The 18,384-nt window shown below is 40.2% G+C and overlaps 1 protein-coding gene across 1 annotated transcript; it reads right to left on the bottom strand.

The window, feature by feature from the left end:
* Positions 1–5,994: 5,994 nt before the first annotated feature.
* Positions 5,995–15,957, bottom strand: hand2 (heart and neural crest derivatives expressed 2). Its single transcript, XM_033623350.2, has 2 exons — positions 14,773–15,957; positions 5,995–7,273 (listed from the first exon to the last, which is right to left on the bottom strand). Exons 1-2 carry the CDS (start codon positions 15,394–15,396, stop codon positions 7,151–7,153), a joined length of 747 nt encoding a protein of 248 aa, XP_033479241.1. The 5' UTR covers positions 15,397–15,957; the 3' UTR covers positions 5,995–7,150.
* Positions 15,958–18,384: the final 2,427 nt, after the last annotated feature.

An 18,384-nucleotide genomic window follows, 5' to 3' on the forward strand; every position in this document is an offset into this window, starting at 1 on the left:
ATTCGTGTTTCTGTTCCTTTTCAGAAGATCCACGGTACTCATGAGGCAGGGAAAAAGCTGAACAACGTTTATTGGAAATACAAAAAAACCCCAAAACAACAGGCCAAGTCCTTCTGAAATTCTATCTCGTACAGTCAACTAATGACTTGATATCCTATTTTTCTGTATATTCCCTTGTATTACCCGTTATCATACACTTATACCTTGCATAACCTGGTCAAAAACTTATTACGATCCAAACCAACACAAACTTCATGTCGTTGTCAACAATCTCCTTTTTGTCATGCACACTAAATTGCCTTATGGCACCATACATGTCATAAAAACTTGCCTATATTCTAACACATGCATAAAAATAAAGGTAAACGTAACCTTAGCATAGTCCACTACTATACTCTAGTAAAAATATTAATCTAAAAACTTAAATAACAGCAGAACCTATATGATATGTAACATCAACACAGACATTTTTACTAAATATAAATATGTGCTTAAGTGGCTCTTATGATAGAATTATTAAATTAGGTAGCTATTGAGTCTTAAGATGGGATAATGCTTTTGTATTGGAGTGTTGCAGTAGTTATCAGTTTTTGAAATCTTGAAATGGTTCCTTTCAGGACTCCTGACACCTTGGTTCAATTTAGCAAGGATGTGTCAACCGAGGGTGCTGCACAATGTAAGTGATCAAATTGTATTTAAGTAATATTATGAAAGTGTTTAAGTTACTTAATTGAATCAAATTTCACTTACTTTGTATCAATATGAAGTATTTGTGTTGACTAAACATCAATAGTTTGTGTTGATCTAACACAATTCTGTAAGTTGCCGCCAAAGCAAACAATCTGTGTGCAACCAATGCCCACCATTTTATTAAATGTGCTATGTCTTTTCTTTTTTTTAGGGCGGCACAGTGGTGCAGTGGTTAGTATTGTTGCCTCACAGCAAGAGAGCTCCCTATTCAAATCCAGGGTGGGGGAGCCCTTCTGTGCTGAGTTTGTCTGTTGTCCCTGTGTCAGCGTGGGTTTCCTCAGGGTACTCTGGCTTCCTCCCTCAACCCAGAAACATGCAGGGCGGGTTAATTGGTGACTTTAAATTGCCTGTTAGGTTAACTGTTGACTCTAAACTGGCCGTAGTGAATGTGAGTGTGAATGTCTGTCTCTATGTGTCAGCCCTGTGATAGTCTGGCGACCTGTCCAGGGTGTACCCCACCTCTCGCCCAGTGTCAGCTGGGATAGGTTCCAGGCCCTCCACATCCCCTAATAGGATAACTGGTTATGGAAAATGAATGAATGAATTAATGTATTATTATTTTTAGTGACTGCACAATGGAAGTAAACAGTAGCAATACAGTGGATCACACTCATTTCCCGCAGGGATTTATTCTATTATCACACATATTTGTTTTTATTTTAAAAAAAAAAAGCATGGACCAACTATCAATTGTAAGAAGACGAAGCGGACTGTTCCTGCAGGACTCTCTTTCTAAGCTGTAGAATATGACATGCCTTTTGAAGTCTTCAAGGAAAACCTGCTTTTTTTGTTGCAGCTGGGAACCAACTTTTCACATTCTGAACCAATTTTATTTTTGACAAGCTCATTGTTATTTTGCACAATGAATGAATATTACATACATTTAAAAGTATTGTATTTCATGTCTCCATCTACTGGTGGGCCATCACGATAAGAGTATGCATGCATAATATGATGTTAATTCCACTACAGAAGAGACTTGATGATCACTGAAATAAGTTGGGGACAAAAGTGAATATTTCGATATTGGTTATCGCTCAAATGAGTTACATACTGGCATACTGGATAGTAGCAAAAAAACCAATATTGTGCAAATAAACCTAGCCCAACTTAAAACAAAAAATATCCTCAGCATTTCCTTTGTGGTCTTTATAACAAAAAATGCTGCCAGCACCAGAATCAAATGTGGCCGAAAATTATAGAAGCTGAGTGAAACCAATCACAACTCTCCATACCTGTCAAAGTCATATGACTTTGACAGGTATGTATTAACGTTGACCCAGCCCAGCCTCCAGATGATGTTGGCATTGTACATTTCTGCAAACAACAAATACGTTACATTTGTACATTTCATATCATATCAACATTTCTAAAGTGGCATAGTAAATGAGCTGACTTTGTTATCAGGAAGAGGAGAGGATGGTGGATGGTGTGTCACCCAGGCGAGACACCTGCCAAGCTGCAGACCACTGTTCAAGACCAACAAATAAAAAACAAATCTAATGAGTCACTGCTGTGTTTCCAACAGCTTTTTAGGCACCAAATGTGGGTGTTTTGTAGCGACCTGTTGCTGTGTTTCCAGTGGCTTTTAAGGCATGTAAAGGAGTTTGTTTTTTACGAAGACATCAGTGCTTTTCCTGCTGGGAGTGTGCCCTCGAAAACCAGGTATTTTAAGCCAAAATATGATCTTCTGTAACCATAAGTGTTTTTTGTGCCTAAACCTGAACACACATTAACCACAGCGTTATTGAAACACAAAGTTTCAATGTGAAGTTTCAATGTATGCACTTCATAATAACATGCAAATGTAACATATCAGTGATTTGCTGAAACGTCCAAAGCCAACATTTTTCGTGCAATTGATATTTGGACAGAAGCAAAACAGACTTACATCACATATCCAATGTATTACCTTCTGTCTGCTTTGAAGAACTTTTCACATTAGTCTCCTGGTTATTATTCTCGTGGGATATGAGAATGTTTGGCTCCGATATTCCCTCATCTGTGTCACAAATCACAGAAGTGTGTCAACACAGGCAGCAAACACAGCAACAAATCCTCCTGCTGTCCAACGTAATATGTAACAGTTACACAAATACGACCGGTACTGCTAACAAAACGAGAGCAATAATTGCTGAATGTCATTCACTGCTGAATTTATGATACACTATCTTGGATCTGTTGCGAATAGTTAAATACATCAAGTCTCCTGAAGCTTTGCACCTGTTCTTCTCCTTCTTCCTGATGTGAAGAGAGACAGACATCACAGAAACGTACAGTATGCAGATACACAAACCGATCTATGCTTTCAGGTGTAGATGCTTCTTAGCATGGCCAGATCCAGGAGCGAGGCCACAGGGACATTAACCTGTTTGTTTCAGAGCACTTCATTAGCTGAATTTTGAAAGATGTGTCTACTGTAGATGTTATCATATCACGACAGGACATGCACAGGTAGTTTGGTGCGCGTCACCATTGATGCAGGCATTGTGTTGGACTGTTGTGGTGAAGAGGGAGCTGAGCCAGGAGGCAAAGGTCTCGATTAACTGGTCTATCTGCGTTCCGACCCTCACCTATGGTCATGAGCTTTGGGTAGAGATCGATAGAATGACATTGCGGATACAAGTGGCTGAAATATGTTTGCTCTGTAGGGTGGCTAGGCTCAGAATAGGGATAGGGTGAGGAGCTCAGACATCCAGAGGGAGCTAAAAGTAGAGCTGCTGCTCCTTTGTGTCGAAAGGCGCCAGTTGAGGTGGTTCGGGCATCTGATCAGGATGCCTCCTGGGTGCACATCCAACTGGTAGGCAGACCCAGAACATGCTGGAGGGATTATATATCTCGTTTGGCCTGGAAACATGTCGGGAAAACCTTGCATGGGGAGAGGGACGTCTGGAATACCTTGTCAGCCTGTTGATGAAAATGGATGGATGGATGGATGGATGGATGATACCATATCGTCACACTTATGATATTGGGTTTATTAAATACTTGCAGCCATCACCACAGCAGAAACTAGAAGTGCATCCCCACTGTGCGCCTTGAGGAACAGCACGGTGATGTCACTGATTATTTCACAAGCTATAAGTTTAGCTCTGTTTCCTCTGTCAAGTTTAAGGCTACAGTTTTTAGTTTGGTCCCATGATATTTGCAGCGGTGACATCACTGCACGCATGGAAATGTTACAGTTACTGAAAACAGCCTCTGTAATCATCATATTGTTAAAGAAAACACTCATACATCAATACAGTACAAAGCCTATCGGGACTGGTGGAGGGGGAGAGAAATGTCCATGTGGGTGCAGGTCTCTAAATTGGAGAAAATAAGTCATTCATGTGGATAATTTATGTGTACAGATGAAGTCAGAGCCGATCCATGCATTGCTAATGGACGAACAATTCCAGGTTCCTAACACTGTGTGAAATGAATCCCTCAGGACGACAAAAATGTGAGAGAAGTGTGAGAAAGAGTCAGCACCATGGGATTAGGAGGCTTTATCACATTGTTTACTAGTACCTGAACTTTCTGTTTGAGTTTTCAAAAAAGTTCTGACCCAAGTTGATTTGATTTTAGGTTTTGTGGTTGTTTACATACATTAAAAGTCACCAGAATGCAGGAAATGCTAATTCTCAGATTTTCCTGAAGGTGGACCCCAGGCTTCAAACTGGGCCCTGTTGTGTAAACTATGGCCCCTTCTGGTCCCTGATAGACACATCCCAGATCTGGCCCTGGTTTACACATCAATAATATTATTCTTATACACATTTTTAGGGTTTTCTATGAATAAAGTCGAAAAAAAAGTGTAATTTTGATGTTTTTTCTTCCAACTTGAAGACTTTTTTGTACTTTTTCCATCATTCCTCGGTTATGATCACTATACTCACACCATGGCACAGAAGCTTTACGATCGAGCCTAAGAGATTGAACAAATCACAAATTCAACCCAGTCATCTCTAAACTGCTTCTCCATTGGGAAAACATGCTAAATATCTGTTGTAATCATCCACTGCATTGAAAGACTACATGTCACACAACCATGAGAAACATGGAAGTGAAAAGATGAACCAGGAACCGTCTGCAAGCTCTGCTGGGAGTTCATTGGGTGTTGGGTAATAATTTTAATATCTGACCTCATAAGCTAAGGCAGGGCCGCTGCTCCCCCTTTTTTAAAGAAAAAAAAAGAATGCCATTTTGTGTTCACATATTTTCCAGCTTATCAAGACTTGAACTTAACAATTGCACTATTTTAATACGCCTCACACTGCACTGCAAACTTGAAGATACAGCCTGTTGAAGGCCTGATCTCTAATTCAACTGTGAATAAGGCGCATGAACTGCACTTCTTCAGATCTTTATTACAGTAGGATTAACACTATATAGTGTTAAACCGTATTGTCTAACTAAATCTGAGTTTTTAATGAGGCTGTTAGATGTTTGTAGGCTGCAGTTGTAGTTGCAAACACAGAGTTGAAACCCTTATTTTTTTTTGAAAGTTGAGAACAAACAATTACATTAGAAAGTATGTATTTATGTCATGAAGTCACACTAATTTTTTTGTGCTCGTAACTAAAATTTAGATGCCTTTAAGAAAAAGGGTAGCCTAAAAAATAAATTAAGACTATGTCCTACAATTTTAAATATCTGTATCTTATTATCTGCCACACATTTTCTATGCAACACAGGCTGTAATCTTCTTTAGGGGCATAGGTATTGTTTCAAATTTTAGGGGGAAACATTTGAAGTGGGGATGGGGGTCCTCATCAGGAAATTTTGAGCATCAGAGACTAATTTTCTGCATTTTGGTAAATTTTTGCACCAATTTGTGCCTTTTTTCATCAATTTATAATGGAAATTTATTTTTCTTATTTTTCTATTTTTATTTCTTTATTTATATTTTTGGGGGAGGGTGGGGGTAAATGCACAAGTTCACAAAATCCACACATATGATCTAATTTTTGTCCCTGTCCAGAATTCTAACACTAAATCTTGGTTCCGTTTTTGTCATAACATGAAAGTAACTATTTCAAATTATTTTTTGGTCATTTTTTTTGCTTTGAAATAGGGAGCCATGTTCATAATAATGCTGCACATCACACACTTTTAGGCTGATGTCTTTTTTTCATTGAGTCCAAATGCTCATTGGAGCTACATGTGGAAACTTTCTCTTGTTACTTCTGACTCATTCTCAGACATCAGTATTAAATTTACACACAATCCACTTTGACCCACTGAAAGTAAGAAAGCATCCACTTTGCATCACCAGGTGGTGGTTTATTAAATTTATGACACTGTTTACACCCCACATAAAGCATTATTTTAGTCTCCCACCACATTTTTCACACCACAACACGGACACGTCGTCATCACCGTGACGTCAATACATTTACAACCCAGAAATTGCGAGAGAGAAAAGAGAGAGACAGAGAGAGAGAGAGAAAGAAAGAGAGACTTCACATACACCTTGTCGTTTAATCAAAGGTAGGCCTGCTCAGTAAAATGTCCGGTGTGAGTCAGCGCAGTGGCTGCTCGGGTCCTTCTCACGGCCGCATTGCACATAAATATATTCCGTTAAATAAAGCAGAGAGCACGTCAACACCCCGTGCATGTGTGTGTGTGTGAGAGAGAGAGAGAGTGTGTGTGTGTGTGGTGGTTTTAATGGGAGGTGTTTGGAGAGAAAGGGGAGAAATGGTTCCGCCTATCCCGGTCCTGTTTCCCCTCTGCAGGAAGAGAGACTCCGCCGGTCTCCGTTCATTATCTAAGCAGTGGTATATTCGCTCAGTGGAAACGTAGGGCCCTACACATCTGGCAGAACAGAACCTGAGAGCTTTTATAGACCACTCTTTAATTCGGCATACATCCCATCCACCAAACAGCACCTATTTCATTAGACTGGGCTGGTTGCAGTGTTTCCTGTTGATTCAAATGTACGATGGATTTTATCAAACCTATCCAACCCAGCTGCTGTGACGCACATCCAAGCTTATAGACTGTATTTTAAATGAGCCTGTCCTAAAGTTTCCACTGACATCAAATATGTTGAATTATAGGGGAATGATGATTGATAAAACATGCGGGATATTTCCATTTGGCGACCCCCTTTTTTTCTCGGGGTACAATTTAAGGAGGAAATCAGGGATCGCTGATGAAAGGTGTGGGGAGTTATAAATCTGAAATCATGCTCTACGAGGAACTCCAACTTTCTTCGTGTCTCACCAACATGAACGGAGCTACACAAGCGTCCACCGTTCTCGATCCAGGTCCAGAGAGGTCATGATGATGATAATGAGCGCCGGTACAGTTCATCAGAGCGCGCCATGACTGTCCCATCACTCTCCCGGAGGAGCTGGAGGAGGGACAGGGTGCTGTCAGGACGGAAGGAGTGAGGGATGGAGGGAAGGAGGCGCTACTGTTTGAGTTCCAGGGCCCAGACATGTTGAGGCCATCCTGTCCGTCCTTTACTCTTCTTATCGCCCGCTGTCGAGGAGGATGACGATGAGGATGATGACGTTGTCTTTGGGATCTCCACCTGCGCACACATAACATTTGGTGTTAGTTATTTTACACACGTTGATGCGTGTTTAAACAAACTTTATATGGGTTATACGACAGAAAGTAGAGCTAAACAGCACCACGGAAATTGTTTTCGTTATATGTAGCCTATTGCCAATTGGCAAATTGGACAACATCAACATAAATATTACCCAGCAATCATCCCTGCATATCTGACAAAAATAACAAAGAAGGTAAGAAATTAATCATTCAATTGAATAGTTTTTAGATTTTATATAAAGCATATTTAAAAAGAAATAAATAAAAAGAAAAAAGAGACCCACAACAGATGGGTTTGCCTTTTTGAGGACCCTATAATTATTTTGGTTTTTATTTATTTTTGAACATCTTAATCCCATGCAAGGGCCTGCTCTCTCTACAGGCCCCTCCAGCCCAAGGGCCCCACAGTTTTGCCCCTGGTTATACACCATGATAGCCTACTTTTTTTTTTTTTTTTTGAGAACACAACATGAGTGCACCTATTGGATTTCATGTCGCCATATCTGTAGACTTCAGGGGGATGCAGGGGACACACCGCCTCAATATTTAGACCAATAAAGAAATTGAAAGTAGCAGAAGACCTTTATTTTGACAAAATCTAAAACACCAATTAACACCATAAATTGGCGCAGAAAATGCACAAACTGGTGCCAAAAAATTAAATAAATAGAATAATAATAAAAAAAATCACCAGAATGTAGGATAGTAAGAGTTTTTTCTTGCCGTGGACCATCCTTACTCCCAGCCTTAAAACAAAACCCACATCCATGTTTGTGTGTGTTGAGTGTAATGATATTTTATTTGGGACAGGCCCAATTTCATAAATGCTCCACATCAGTGATTTCTCTATGAGACTTATTACGATGCTGAAGAATCACAATCATTTTTATTGGCCAAGTACACAAGCGATCTGACTCGGGTTTTGCATCGCTCTCAGTGTACTTGGGCCTACAGATAAAAGGACGTAACAGCTATGAGATCAAGGACAACGACGCTGGATACACAAGTATGTGAAAGAATAGGTGTTCATAATTACATTTACACAGAGGAATAACATGTTTTTATAAGCTCCGCACGTTCATATGGTCACCTGACCACCGGGTGCTCGGATAAAACAGCGTTTCTTGAGTAAAACCTATCGTTTATAGACCTTATTTAAGGTAGACCTTATTTACTGAAGGATTTGACGTTGTAAAAAAACAGGTTCAACTGTCCTTTAATGTTAAACACATGATCAAATTATTCTTATTGCTGTATGTAATTGTAATATATTATTCTTTTTATTGTTATCAGTTTTAATTTAGCAAAAGCTTTGAATCCATGATTAGTCTAATAAAAATATTTTAATATGTTATATGGTAAAAAAGCAATATAATAATATTAGTATTTATTGAGTGATGTGGGCTATGCATTTTTTTAAACAAAACATGTCGTCCCCATTTAAAAAAAAAGCACAAATACTCGCAAAAAAACCCTGACTGTACACGTCCGTAATAATAATAATAATTATGATAAGGGCGTAGGTTTTGTTTCAATATTTGGGGAGGACACATATGAAGGGTTTGGGGCAAAATTTCTTGACCGTCAAACACCCAGTTTCCTGCATTCTGGTGAATTTTTATGCACCAATTTATAATTTAAATGTCTTTAATTTTGTCAAAAATAAAATGTATATGCTACTTTAATGTTTTTATGGGGGGATAAATGCACATGTTGTAACTCCTGAAGGAGAAATCTACACCTTTAATCGAACTTGCTGATTTAAGTGAATTTAACGTGTGTTCTGTGCAAGAAAGCGGAAAACAACGAGACAATAGGATCAGTAGCAGGACCATAGGCCGAGTTGGAAAATAGAAAATAGGCCAATAGAGAAATTAGAAGTATTTGTATATTAATATTTAAAAAAAAGATTCATAATGACACTGTGTAACCTCAGCACACAGTGCAAATCATGAATGGACTTCGTGTCGTCACTGAGGCTCGTGTCTGATGACACAGTGACACCATCCTGCTGCAGTATCTTCCAACAATGTGTAATATAGTCATCCTGACTCAGTCCGTTTATTTGTGCTGAAGGACGAGATCTGCAGGATTTGCACCATCAGCCCAGACTTATCATTTTTCTCTTCATACTTCATAAAAATGTTGCACTGTCGCGTTGCTCCCAGCGAGCAGAGCCCACACCAATTGTGAAGCGGTGAACCACTGTTCACTCCGGTAAACACGTTGTAACCCACCAGCCAACATCCGCAAGAGCCTGCATTTAAAATCTGACTGCGACTTTGAAGCAGCGGCGCGTGAGCAGGCCTCTTTCATTGTGCAGGGTGAGGAGCCACGGTGATCTTTGGAGATATGAGCGTTTATCAAACGGGACAGATCACCTGCATCAATAACTCATCACTCTGCAGAAAATATTCTGTTGCAATGAGAGTTTATTCTTCGATAGTTGTGCTGTTAAAACGCAGCATTTTCTTTGTATTACTTAAAGTAGCGTAAATGATTTTAACACTGTGTCCCCTCTGAGCATGCTGCAATTTCAGCTTGTAAGTGGTCCTGCAACGAGCAATCTATATGAACACATTAAAGAGAAACAAAGACAGACAAGAGTTTATTAAAAAAAAGGACTCAACACTTTTATACTTGGTGCTGAAATAGGCCTACGCGTATAAAACATCAGACAGTCAGCGTTAATCTTTGAGTTCACGGTGACTCTCTGCGTGTGGAAGAAAAACAGCAAATTTGGACGAAATGGGCCTAACCAAAAAAAAAAAAAAAAAAAAGTGGTCCGGATTGGCAAACACACTGTTTGGGTCCAGGTGCGTTACCAAAGCCATAAGGTCCAATAAAATGCGAGTGTTGCCAGCAGGACGTGTCTGTAATTACTGCTAACAGGAGGAGTCTGTGCGTAATGATATACACAACCATGCAGCAGACACCCAAACATGTTCATCCCCATTGTTTCTACTGGGTGCTCCTATAGTATAATGGTATATGGTGTATGGTGTATGCTACAGGCCGCAACTGCCGTGACACTGCGATGTGTTCCTTGCTCAGAACAAAAGTACAAAACAATGGTTTATACAAAAGGTAACACATTAAAAATCGTAACAAGACAAGGGACAACAACAACAACAACAACAATAAGAATAAGAATGTGGACAATACTGACTGGACGTGTGAATAAGGAATTATTTTTATTATTAAAATTATAGCACACTGAGTTTATGCGGGGCCTCCACTTTATGCTGTTGTTCCACGTCACTGTTATTAATTAGCAAATTATAATGTCATTATAAAAACTTTTTTCATAATCATTTGAAAACATAAATGCTCATCTACTGTAATAAGGCATAACTACTTCTTTTTCTACACATTTGTTTACACATTCAGAATATAAATTAATATAATGAACACACAATGTACTTAATATAATAAATAATGCCTCAGTACTTCAACTCAAACTGCACTCAATATTTAAGCAAGCTAACAGCCAGTAGACCTTTACATGTGATGTTTGTATTAACTTAATATGGGGGTTTTGTCAGTGTTTTATTATTTACACACACCTAATTGAAGGATTTTTGGAGCTTCTTGCAAACACACACTCATGACACTTGTTTCCAGCAGTCACTTGTCAAGACAGAAGTCCAGGCTCTGTTAGTCTGCAGGCTACATGTCACTGAACGTGATACATATCACTGTCTCTAGTCAGGCTGCCGAAAGCACTAGCATGTAAATTTACAGCTCTCTGTATGCTGCACGTTTACTCTGTATCACTTACAGAACCACAATGCCACAGAGATAGAAATAAAAACAGTCAAATAAACACTAGAATAAAATGAAAAGGTGTGCTGTGACTCATTCAGTAACATGCAGGCCTGTCACCAAACACTGATGATTTTACAATGTCACATAATGTTATATAACACCTCTGTCTGATCCAGGATATGTTGACCTGGTTTCTTGTTCTGCTGTGGCTCTGATGTTTTTTTTTAATTGTAACTTTTACATGTTGTTGGTCTGCAATTTTGACAGGACAAGACATTCTTGTAAAGGAGAGGTTTGTTCCTGGTAAAATAAAATAAAATAAAATAAAACATTTATTCCTAATCTATTTATCAGAAATAATTTCAGAAAATGATTTAAATTCACATTTGTCATCACTTTGCCGCTACACTGTGATAAGATAATGCAGTTAAAGCTTAAACTTAAAGATCATGCACATATTTTTAATTTTAAAAAATGTATTTTAAGTGTAGCGTACAACAAGAAACTGATCAAACCGCTCTGTCTTGGTTAAAACCCAGCAGCGTCCTGTTCCTGCCTCTATTGATTTTGCACAAACTGGATCATTGGATTATCCCACTGTGGTACAACAACATCCACAGTGATGCGGCCTGAGTTAAGCTGTAATCAGTGACACAAAACATACAACAGTGTGGATGAAGAAAAAAATCTTATGAATTGCAAAAGAATCTTAAATCTCTCCTGCACACACACACACACACACACACACACACACACACACACACAGCATAATATAAACTCAGGGTCCCTGAAATGACTGAGTTTATTACCTCAAGTCCCCCCTCATTTGCAAGCTTAGAGGTCATCCTCTTAAATACACTTTAAATTCACTTATGGGTTAACCACTTAATCATTAATGTAAGAGCAGACTGAGCAACATTAAGTGCTTACTTAAGCTACACTCACTCGCTCACTCCTCTGATACAAGTTTCATCTTAATAAGAATTTATATTTTTAAAACAAATTAAAAAATTCTGCTCATATATGTGATTTATCTGTAGTGTCCCTGTAGCAGGGCTGTGTGTGTGTGTGTTTGAGTTTCAGGACAGAGTTGACATGAGTTATTAAGAGGACCACATCCTTCTATTAGTGATTGCAGTTTGAAATGTGAGGAAAAATTGCTTTCTGGCTTCAATTATGCAGCACACTTCCTATAGGCAGCACGCTAGGCAACAGACAGGAAATAATTATTCTGTTCGATTCTCCTCTAGTCTATTCTGACCTGCTCTGTGTGGACCAAACGGTCATGCATTGCTCATATCTGCACATAATTTCCATGCAGGACTCAACCTGATGTAGGATAGGGTAGGATGTTATGATGAAGCCATTTATCATGAGATTAATGTGTGTCAAAACAACAGGCGGCGAGTTTTGTCAAAGCATAGAATCAATAATAGTAAATAAAAAGACTGTAAATTCCTACATCTAGCCATGTAACTCGAATATAAATGAAGTATTAATTCTACACTGGCTACTGTGTTTGAAAGAGCAAAGTTGGACTGGGGTTAAATCTCCTGCATGTTTCAAACCATAAACCCTGGCCTTGTAAAGCTGCAGCCATGGGATATGGGCCGTATATATATATGCAGAGCTGGAAACCAAAATCATGTGGATAATATGTGCGGCTGTAAAGGACGAAACCATCAAAAAAAGTGTTGCTAGGAATAATCGTGGTGGGTCTACATGGCTGAACCTGGCCCCTCCTGGCTCCAAGCTGTCTGAGGATGGCAACCAATTTTCTGGCTCCACTGTTGATCACTTGGACTAAACCATTATTGTGTAAAAGCTTTTGCTTATATGCTTAAATGGGGAAGTTTTTTTCCTCTCCTTTGGTTACCAGCCAAGTGTTTAGTATAAAAAAGGGGTAAACACACTTATATTTTACTGTTTACTCTCTCTTTAGCAGTCACCCCATATGCTTCATTGGCTGTTTAAATTCCTCCCCCAAATAAATAGGGCTGAGATTACACTCCATTTGTGTATATGTGTGCACAGGAAGAGTCTGAGCTGCTGTGCCTTTTTTTCACTCCTGATTTTTATGCCAGCTCTGTGACCTTCTCACTCAGTTTTAAATATGACAAAACATTGTATGTAATGTCATGTTAGGATGGGATAGGAGATCTAAATGGTGTTTAGCAACAGTGATACCGCGTAATATAGTCCTATGGAGTGTCCATAGATGGCGGATGCAGCTATTGTGCATGATTATAAAACAATCACGTAAAAGGAAAGCAGTTTCATAATTTACACTTTGTCCTTTCTGCACGATTAATCTCACCTTTACATAGATTTCCGCCTCCATCTTCTCAATAAATGAAGCTATGGCCAATCAGCAAAATATCCGTGTCTCCAGCCGCGTAAACTTTATTTATCGTGCCATTTCTGTCATCGTGCAGAAATATTTATAACCCTGGGATCGCCTATCACAGGTTAAACCAGTCAAACATTGACATAACTACCCCGTCGAGTCAACACAACATTATCCTTTTAAAAAATAACCTCGTTTGCACGTCACAATTGTAAAAGCAATGATGGCCGGTGACCCACGACCTTTAAAAAACAGCCGCGCAGGGTCCTCCATAAATCCAGCTGACACACAGCCTTTTACGCAAAGTATTGTATTTAAACAGGACTGTATTTTTTTTAGAACATAATTTATTCACGTCGCTTTTTCTATGTGCAAAGCAAAACTAGTATTGAATTTGAATAAATAAAATTGCACAAAGTGCATTATGTGTGAAAACTGATCTGTTATCAAATGGTCTATATTTTGCAAATTCTATGTTACCATTACGCACGTTAATCTCACACCAAATTGTATTATTTTATGGTCTTTTTTTCTCTAATGCGAGCGTGAATGGGAATGAGCAAATATTTATGTTATTCAGTTATGAATATACATTAACCCAATAGTGTGTTTCCTCTCGGACGCTGCCTTTTCCACTTCCAGTAGGACTAATGAAGAGAGAGTATTTACAGCACGTTCAACTGTGACCTTCAGTCATTTATCTTCGTGAGATGCACCAGAAATAATTCACTTTATGAACAGCAACAATATGTAAAATCTTCTTCCTGCAGAGTCTGTGAATTTAGGTCAAAACACGTCACGCCAGCCAAATTGTTATAAGAATAATATTATTTTAAATTCTTTTTTAAAGGTGGGTGCAGTTGCTGGTTTAATCCACTTGTTTAATTAAACTATCTGTGTTTATCTCTGCGTCACATTACGTCCCTAAAAGTTAGCTGCCTAGTTGTCTGAACTCTCAGCTGTTTGCTTCTTTGTTGTTTTTCCATTACTGGCCTGTCTGTGAAATGTGTCTGCTGCTCAGTAGCTTATGCAGCATGTATACTAAATTCAAGACTTGGAGAAGGCCTGTAATTATAGAACCAAGGCAGGCCTGTTGCTTACTTACCCAAATCATAATTCATAAGTTATTTGTCAGTGAATTGTTGCCTGCTGGGAGTGTCAGGCTACACCGGTGTTTCTTTATTATATATAGGTTGTGGTTAAACCCAGAAAATATGAGGGTAGGTCAGATTTAGGCTAGTTGATCGGGTAGGCTGGTGTCTGATGAAATTAATTACTCTTATGTTATTAAAAAACCTTGAGTACAATTGGTGCCCTTATTTAGGTCCACAGGCTGTGTCACGGTGCATACGTGCTCTTACCGCCTCTCTCTTCCTCCTCTCCTCCCGAGCCTCCGTTTTTTTCAGCTCGGCCTTGAAAGCCTGCGTGTCCCCGTGCTGTCCGTCCTTGTCCAGGATGTCCATCAGGTAGGAGATGTAGCTGGTGGCCAGCCGCAGCGTCTTAATCTTGGACAGCTTAGTGTCGGCCGGGACATTTGGGATACACTCCCTCAGCTCCGCAAAGGCCGAGTTGATGCTCTGGGTCCGCCGCCGCTCCTTACGGTTGGCCGTGGGTCGCCGCTTCACGGGCCGTGGATGTGTGTGGTGGTGGTGGTGGTGGTGCATACCGACCGTGGCTCCATTCACCGAGATGGCGCTGGCCCCCGGGACCAAGCCGCCGGGTCCGTAGTGGTGGTGATGGTGATGGTGCGGGTCCAGGCCGCCGGTGGACCCGCCGCCGCTGTTGCCATGGTACTCAGGGCTGTACCCGGGTGCGAGGCTGTACTCGGTTGGACTCATATCCGCGTGGCTTATCAGCCAGCTCGTGAAGTACGGAGGAGCCCCGGTGTCCTCGTGACACCGACCGGCCGCTGCATGCAAGGAATAGTGGTGGCTGTCGTGGTGGTGCATGACCGGGTGGTGAGGGAAGCCCGACACAAGACTCATAGTGGCACACACAAACACGCACTCACGCGCGCGCGTACACACACTCTCTCTCTCTCATGCACGCCCTTCCAACACGCACACACGCAGGTCCTTCTCGGATGCTGCAGCAGTGAGCTCGCCTTCGCTGCTTATCGGTTGTCCGGAGCAGATGTTTGCATCTTCAATAACCTACCCAGCGGCTCCCGACGGAAACAGCCCGCCCGCTCCCACCGTGACGGCCGGTCCTCCGTGCAACAGTAGGCTAGACCCGGGCTAGTCCTGTCTTATGTGGCCCAGTAGGCCGCTCAGCTCAGTCCAAACAACTCCTCCTCCTCTAAGACATTGTTCCTCTCCCTCTTCCTCTAGTTATAAAGTCACAGCAGCGTCTATCCCTCCTCTCCTTCCTTCAGAAACTCTCTCACAGTGCGCAGCTTATTCCTCCTTTCTCTCTCATCTCATCCTCCTCTGTGCGCCAGTCAGCAGCTGTCAGCCTCAGAGCCGTTTGGCAAGGCAGGACCAGTCTGGACAGGCACTGGGTCACTACTGTCTAGTTGATAGCCTACTGAGCTGTGGTAAAGCCAGCTTGTCTGTATGAGAAGGAGAGAGGGAGAGTCTCTGATTTACTACGTCATCTTTACTACCGGGGAGGAGAAACTGACTTCATAGCATTTGTCAACCAATGGCGAGCCCCCGCCCCCTCCTCTGGCCCCGTCTGCAGGGTCTGTTTACTTCTCTTTAATGTCAATGGGCCTGCTAAGTAGACCTGCTGGCTCTCTCGCACGCACACGCGCGCGCATACACACGCAGGGGCCACGCGCACGCGTATGCACAACAACAATTAGCCTGCAAGGTCAAGAATAAAGTGAAATGGTCCTGGTCTTCTTTCTTGCATTTAAAGTTTACGCATAAGGGAGCCAGTAGCCTATCACAACACGGTCAGTAGTATGAGCAGGGCTATTTATGTGTTTTTGTATTTTGTGTATTGTTGCCTATATTAAGATGCTTTAAATTGTGTATTTGCAGAATCAGGATACAAAGGAGGTGTCTGGAAATACATTTCCTCAATGCTTTTGATTTGCAGCTGGTGCGTCCTGCAACTCCGCATGTTCTCAGTATTGATCAGGCAGTAGATCATATCTGTTATCCATGCGTGCTATCTGTTCTTCTTCTTTTATTGTAAATCTTATTAAATGTTTCTTTCTATCATGCAGCAAATTTTTGGGGGGGACCTGGTATCCTGTTTGGTTTAGCCCGTGCTAGCAGAGCTAATGAAGGAACCACTGGTCCATATATTTCCAGCTGACATGATGTCAAATAGTCACAGCGTGAAGGCCACAGAAACAGACATGAGCCAATCCTGCACTTGTGCAATGCATGTCAGTCTTCTGGACTTAAATCAATACTTTTATTTTATTGCTGCAAAAAGCAGGAGATTTGTGTGTGTGTGTGTGTGTGTGTGTGTGTGTGTGTCCCTCACAGTTGGCTCTAATTTCAAATGTTCACTGATAATCACATAAAAATGTCACAAATGACAAATGTGAAAAATGGCGATACTGTTTTCATTTTTCTGGTATGAGAATGAAAAAGTCACAATCATTTAGGCTATTTGATCCCAACCATTTGTTTGTTATATGTTTGCATATAAAGCCATATTGTTGTGTAGCCTATTCTATACATGTGTAATTAAATTGTTTTTTAGGGCTTTGATTACAGTAAATTATTGTATAATTTGCCTCAAAGTCAAGAGGTAAAAGAAACACTAATTTACATGAGATTTTTTTGACAACGTAACGTGTAGTATTTTACATTTAAACTGGCCTTTGTAGCCCTTAAATTATTCTCAAAAAGATCCAAAACAACTGAGAGACCACAATAAAGTTGGGAAAGGTTTGACTGCAGACGCATCCCGAAATAACAGTCAAGCTTCATGCGTCCAAATACGAGATAAGATACCTTAAACGTATAATAAAAATATTACTACAATTACTAATAATAAAAACAACAACAACAACAACAACAAAAAAAAAAAAAATAAAAAAATAATATACATTGGTGATTTATTTAAAACTTTAAGAAATATTAAAACACTGTTGATGTAAACCAGCTCTGTGACATATTTACTGTCTGGCACATAGGCGTAGTTACATCACGGTAAGTTGCAGTTTAGCTTTAGGTTAATGAGAAAACTTAAAATCCATCATTTGATGAAAATGAGCACCAGTAAGATGCCAGGGCCGGTCCCGAGCTGACACTGTGACCGACCTCCTCACCGCTTCCCTCGGCTTCCTCAGGAACAAAAGCCCGCTGCATCTCCGGAGCTGTAAAACCTTGAATTAACCGCTGTGACCATGTTACAGAGCCCGTGACGGTTTCCTTTTTGTTTCGCCACAAGTTGCGACCTAAACGACCAAGGCTATTCTTTACTCTTTTTATTCTATTATAGCAGATTATACTCATGAGCTCTCATATCCAACTTATGAAAAACATGCAGCGTAAGATCTTCATCCAACATGAATTAATATGATATTTCAGGCTCAAATATTTGCAGATCTAGTTTCTACACTTTCACTTCAGCTCAGACAGTGAGGGAGGGAGAGAGCAGGAATCAAATGGCAATTTACCAGATCTAACCCATAACTGTGGTTGTATATTGTCATGCTGTGAAAAAATTAAAGGCATAAATAAATACATATACATCTTTGTGCTCTCAAAAAAGCTCAGGAATAATTTAAATATGGGCTTCTTTAAGCATCTTATATTAATAGAATACAAATATCCCATTTGCTAACTGTCACAAGGAGAGACATTAAAGCTTTGTTGATTAAAAAAGACACCAAATTATAGCACTAGTAATATTAAAGTATATTAAATTTGGCGTCAAACAGTCATCATGGTGTCCGTTTTTTACTATGTTGAATTCTACTGAATTAAATGACTGAGTAATTTAATTAGGGTCGCCTGGAAAATTTTGCTGGACCTCTATGTGACCCTTTGAGGTCCACTGAAGAC

Source organism: Epinephelus lanceolatus, chromosome 3 (assembly GCF_041903045.1).
Source record: "Epinephelus lanceolatus isolate andai-2023 chromosome 3, ASM4190304v1, whole genome shotgun sequence".
Lineage (NCBI taxonomy): Eukaryota > Metazoa > Chordata > Actinopteri > Perciformes > Serranidae > Epinephelus > Epinephelus lanceolatus.

What these genes read in the sequence shown, in the direction of transcription:
- hand2 (XM_033623350.2), bottom strand. Translation starts at nt 15,396, where the DNA reads ATGAGTCTTGTGTCGGGCTTCCCTCACCACCCGGTCATGCACCACCAC. An exon ending in AGAGGAGGAAGAGAGAGGCG is followed by an intron (nt 7,274 to 14,772) that starts GTAAGAGCACGT and finishes ATGTGTGCGCAG; the next exon opens with GTGGAGATCCCAAAGACAAC.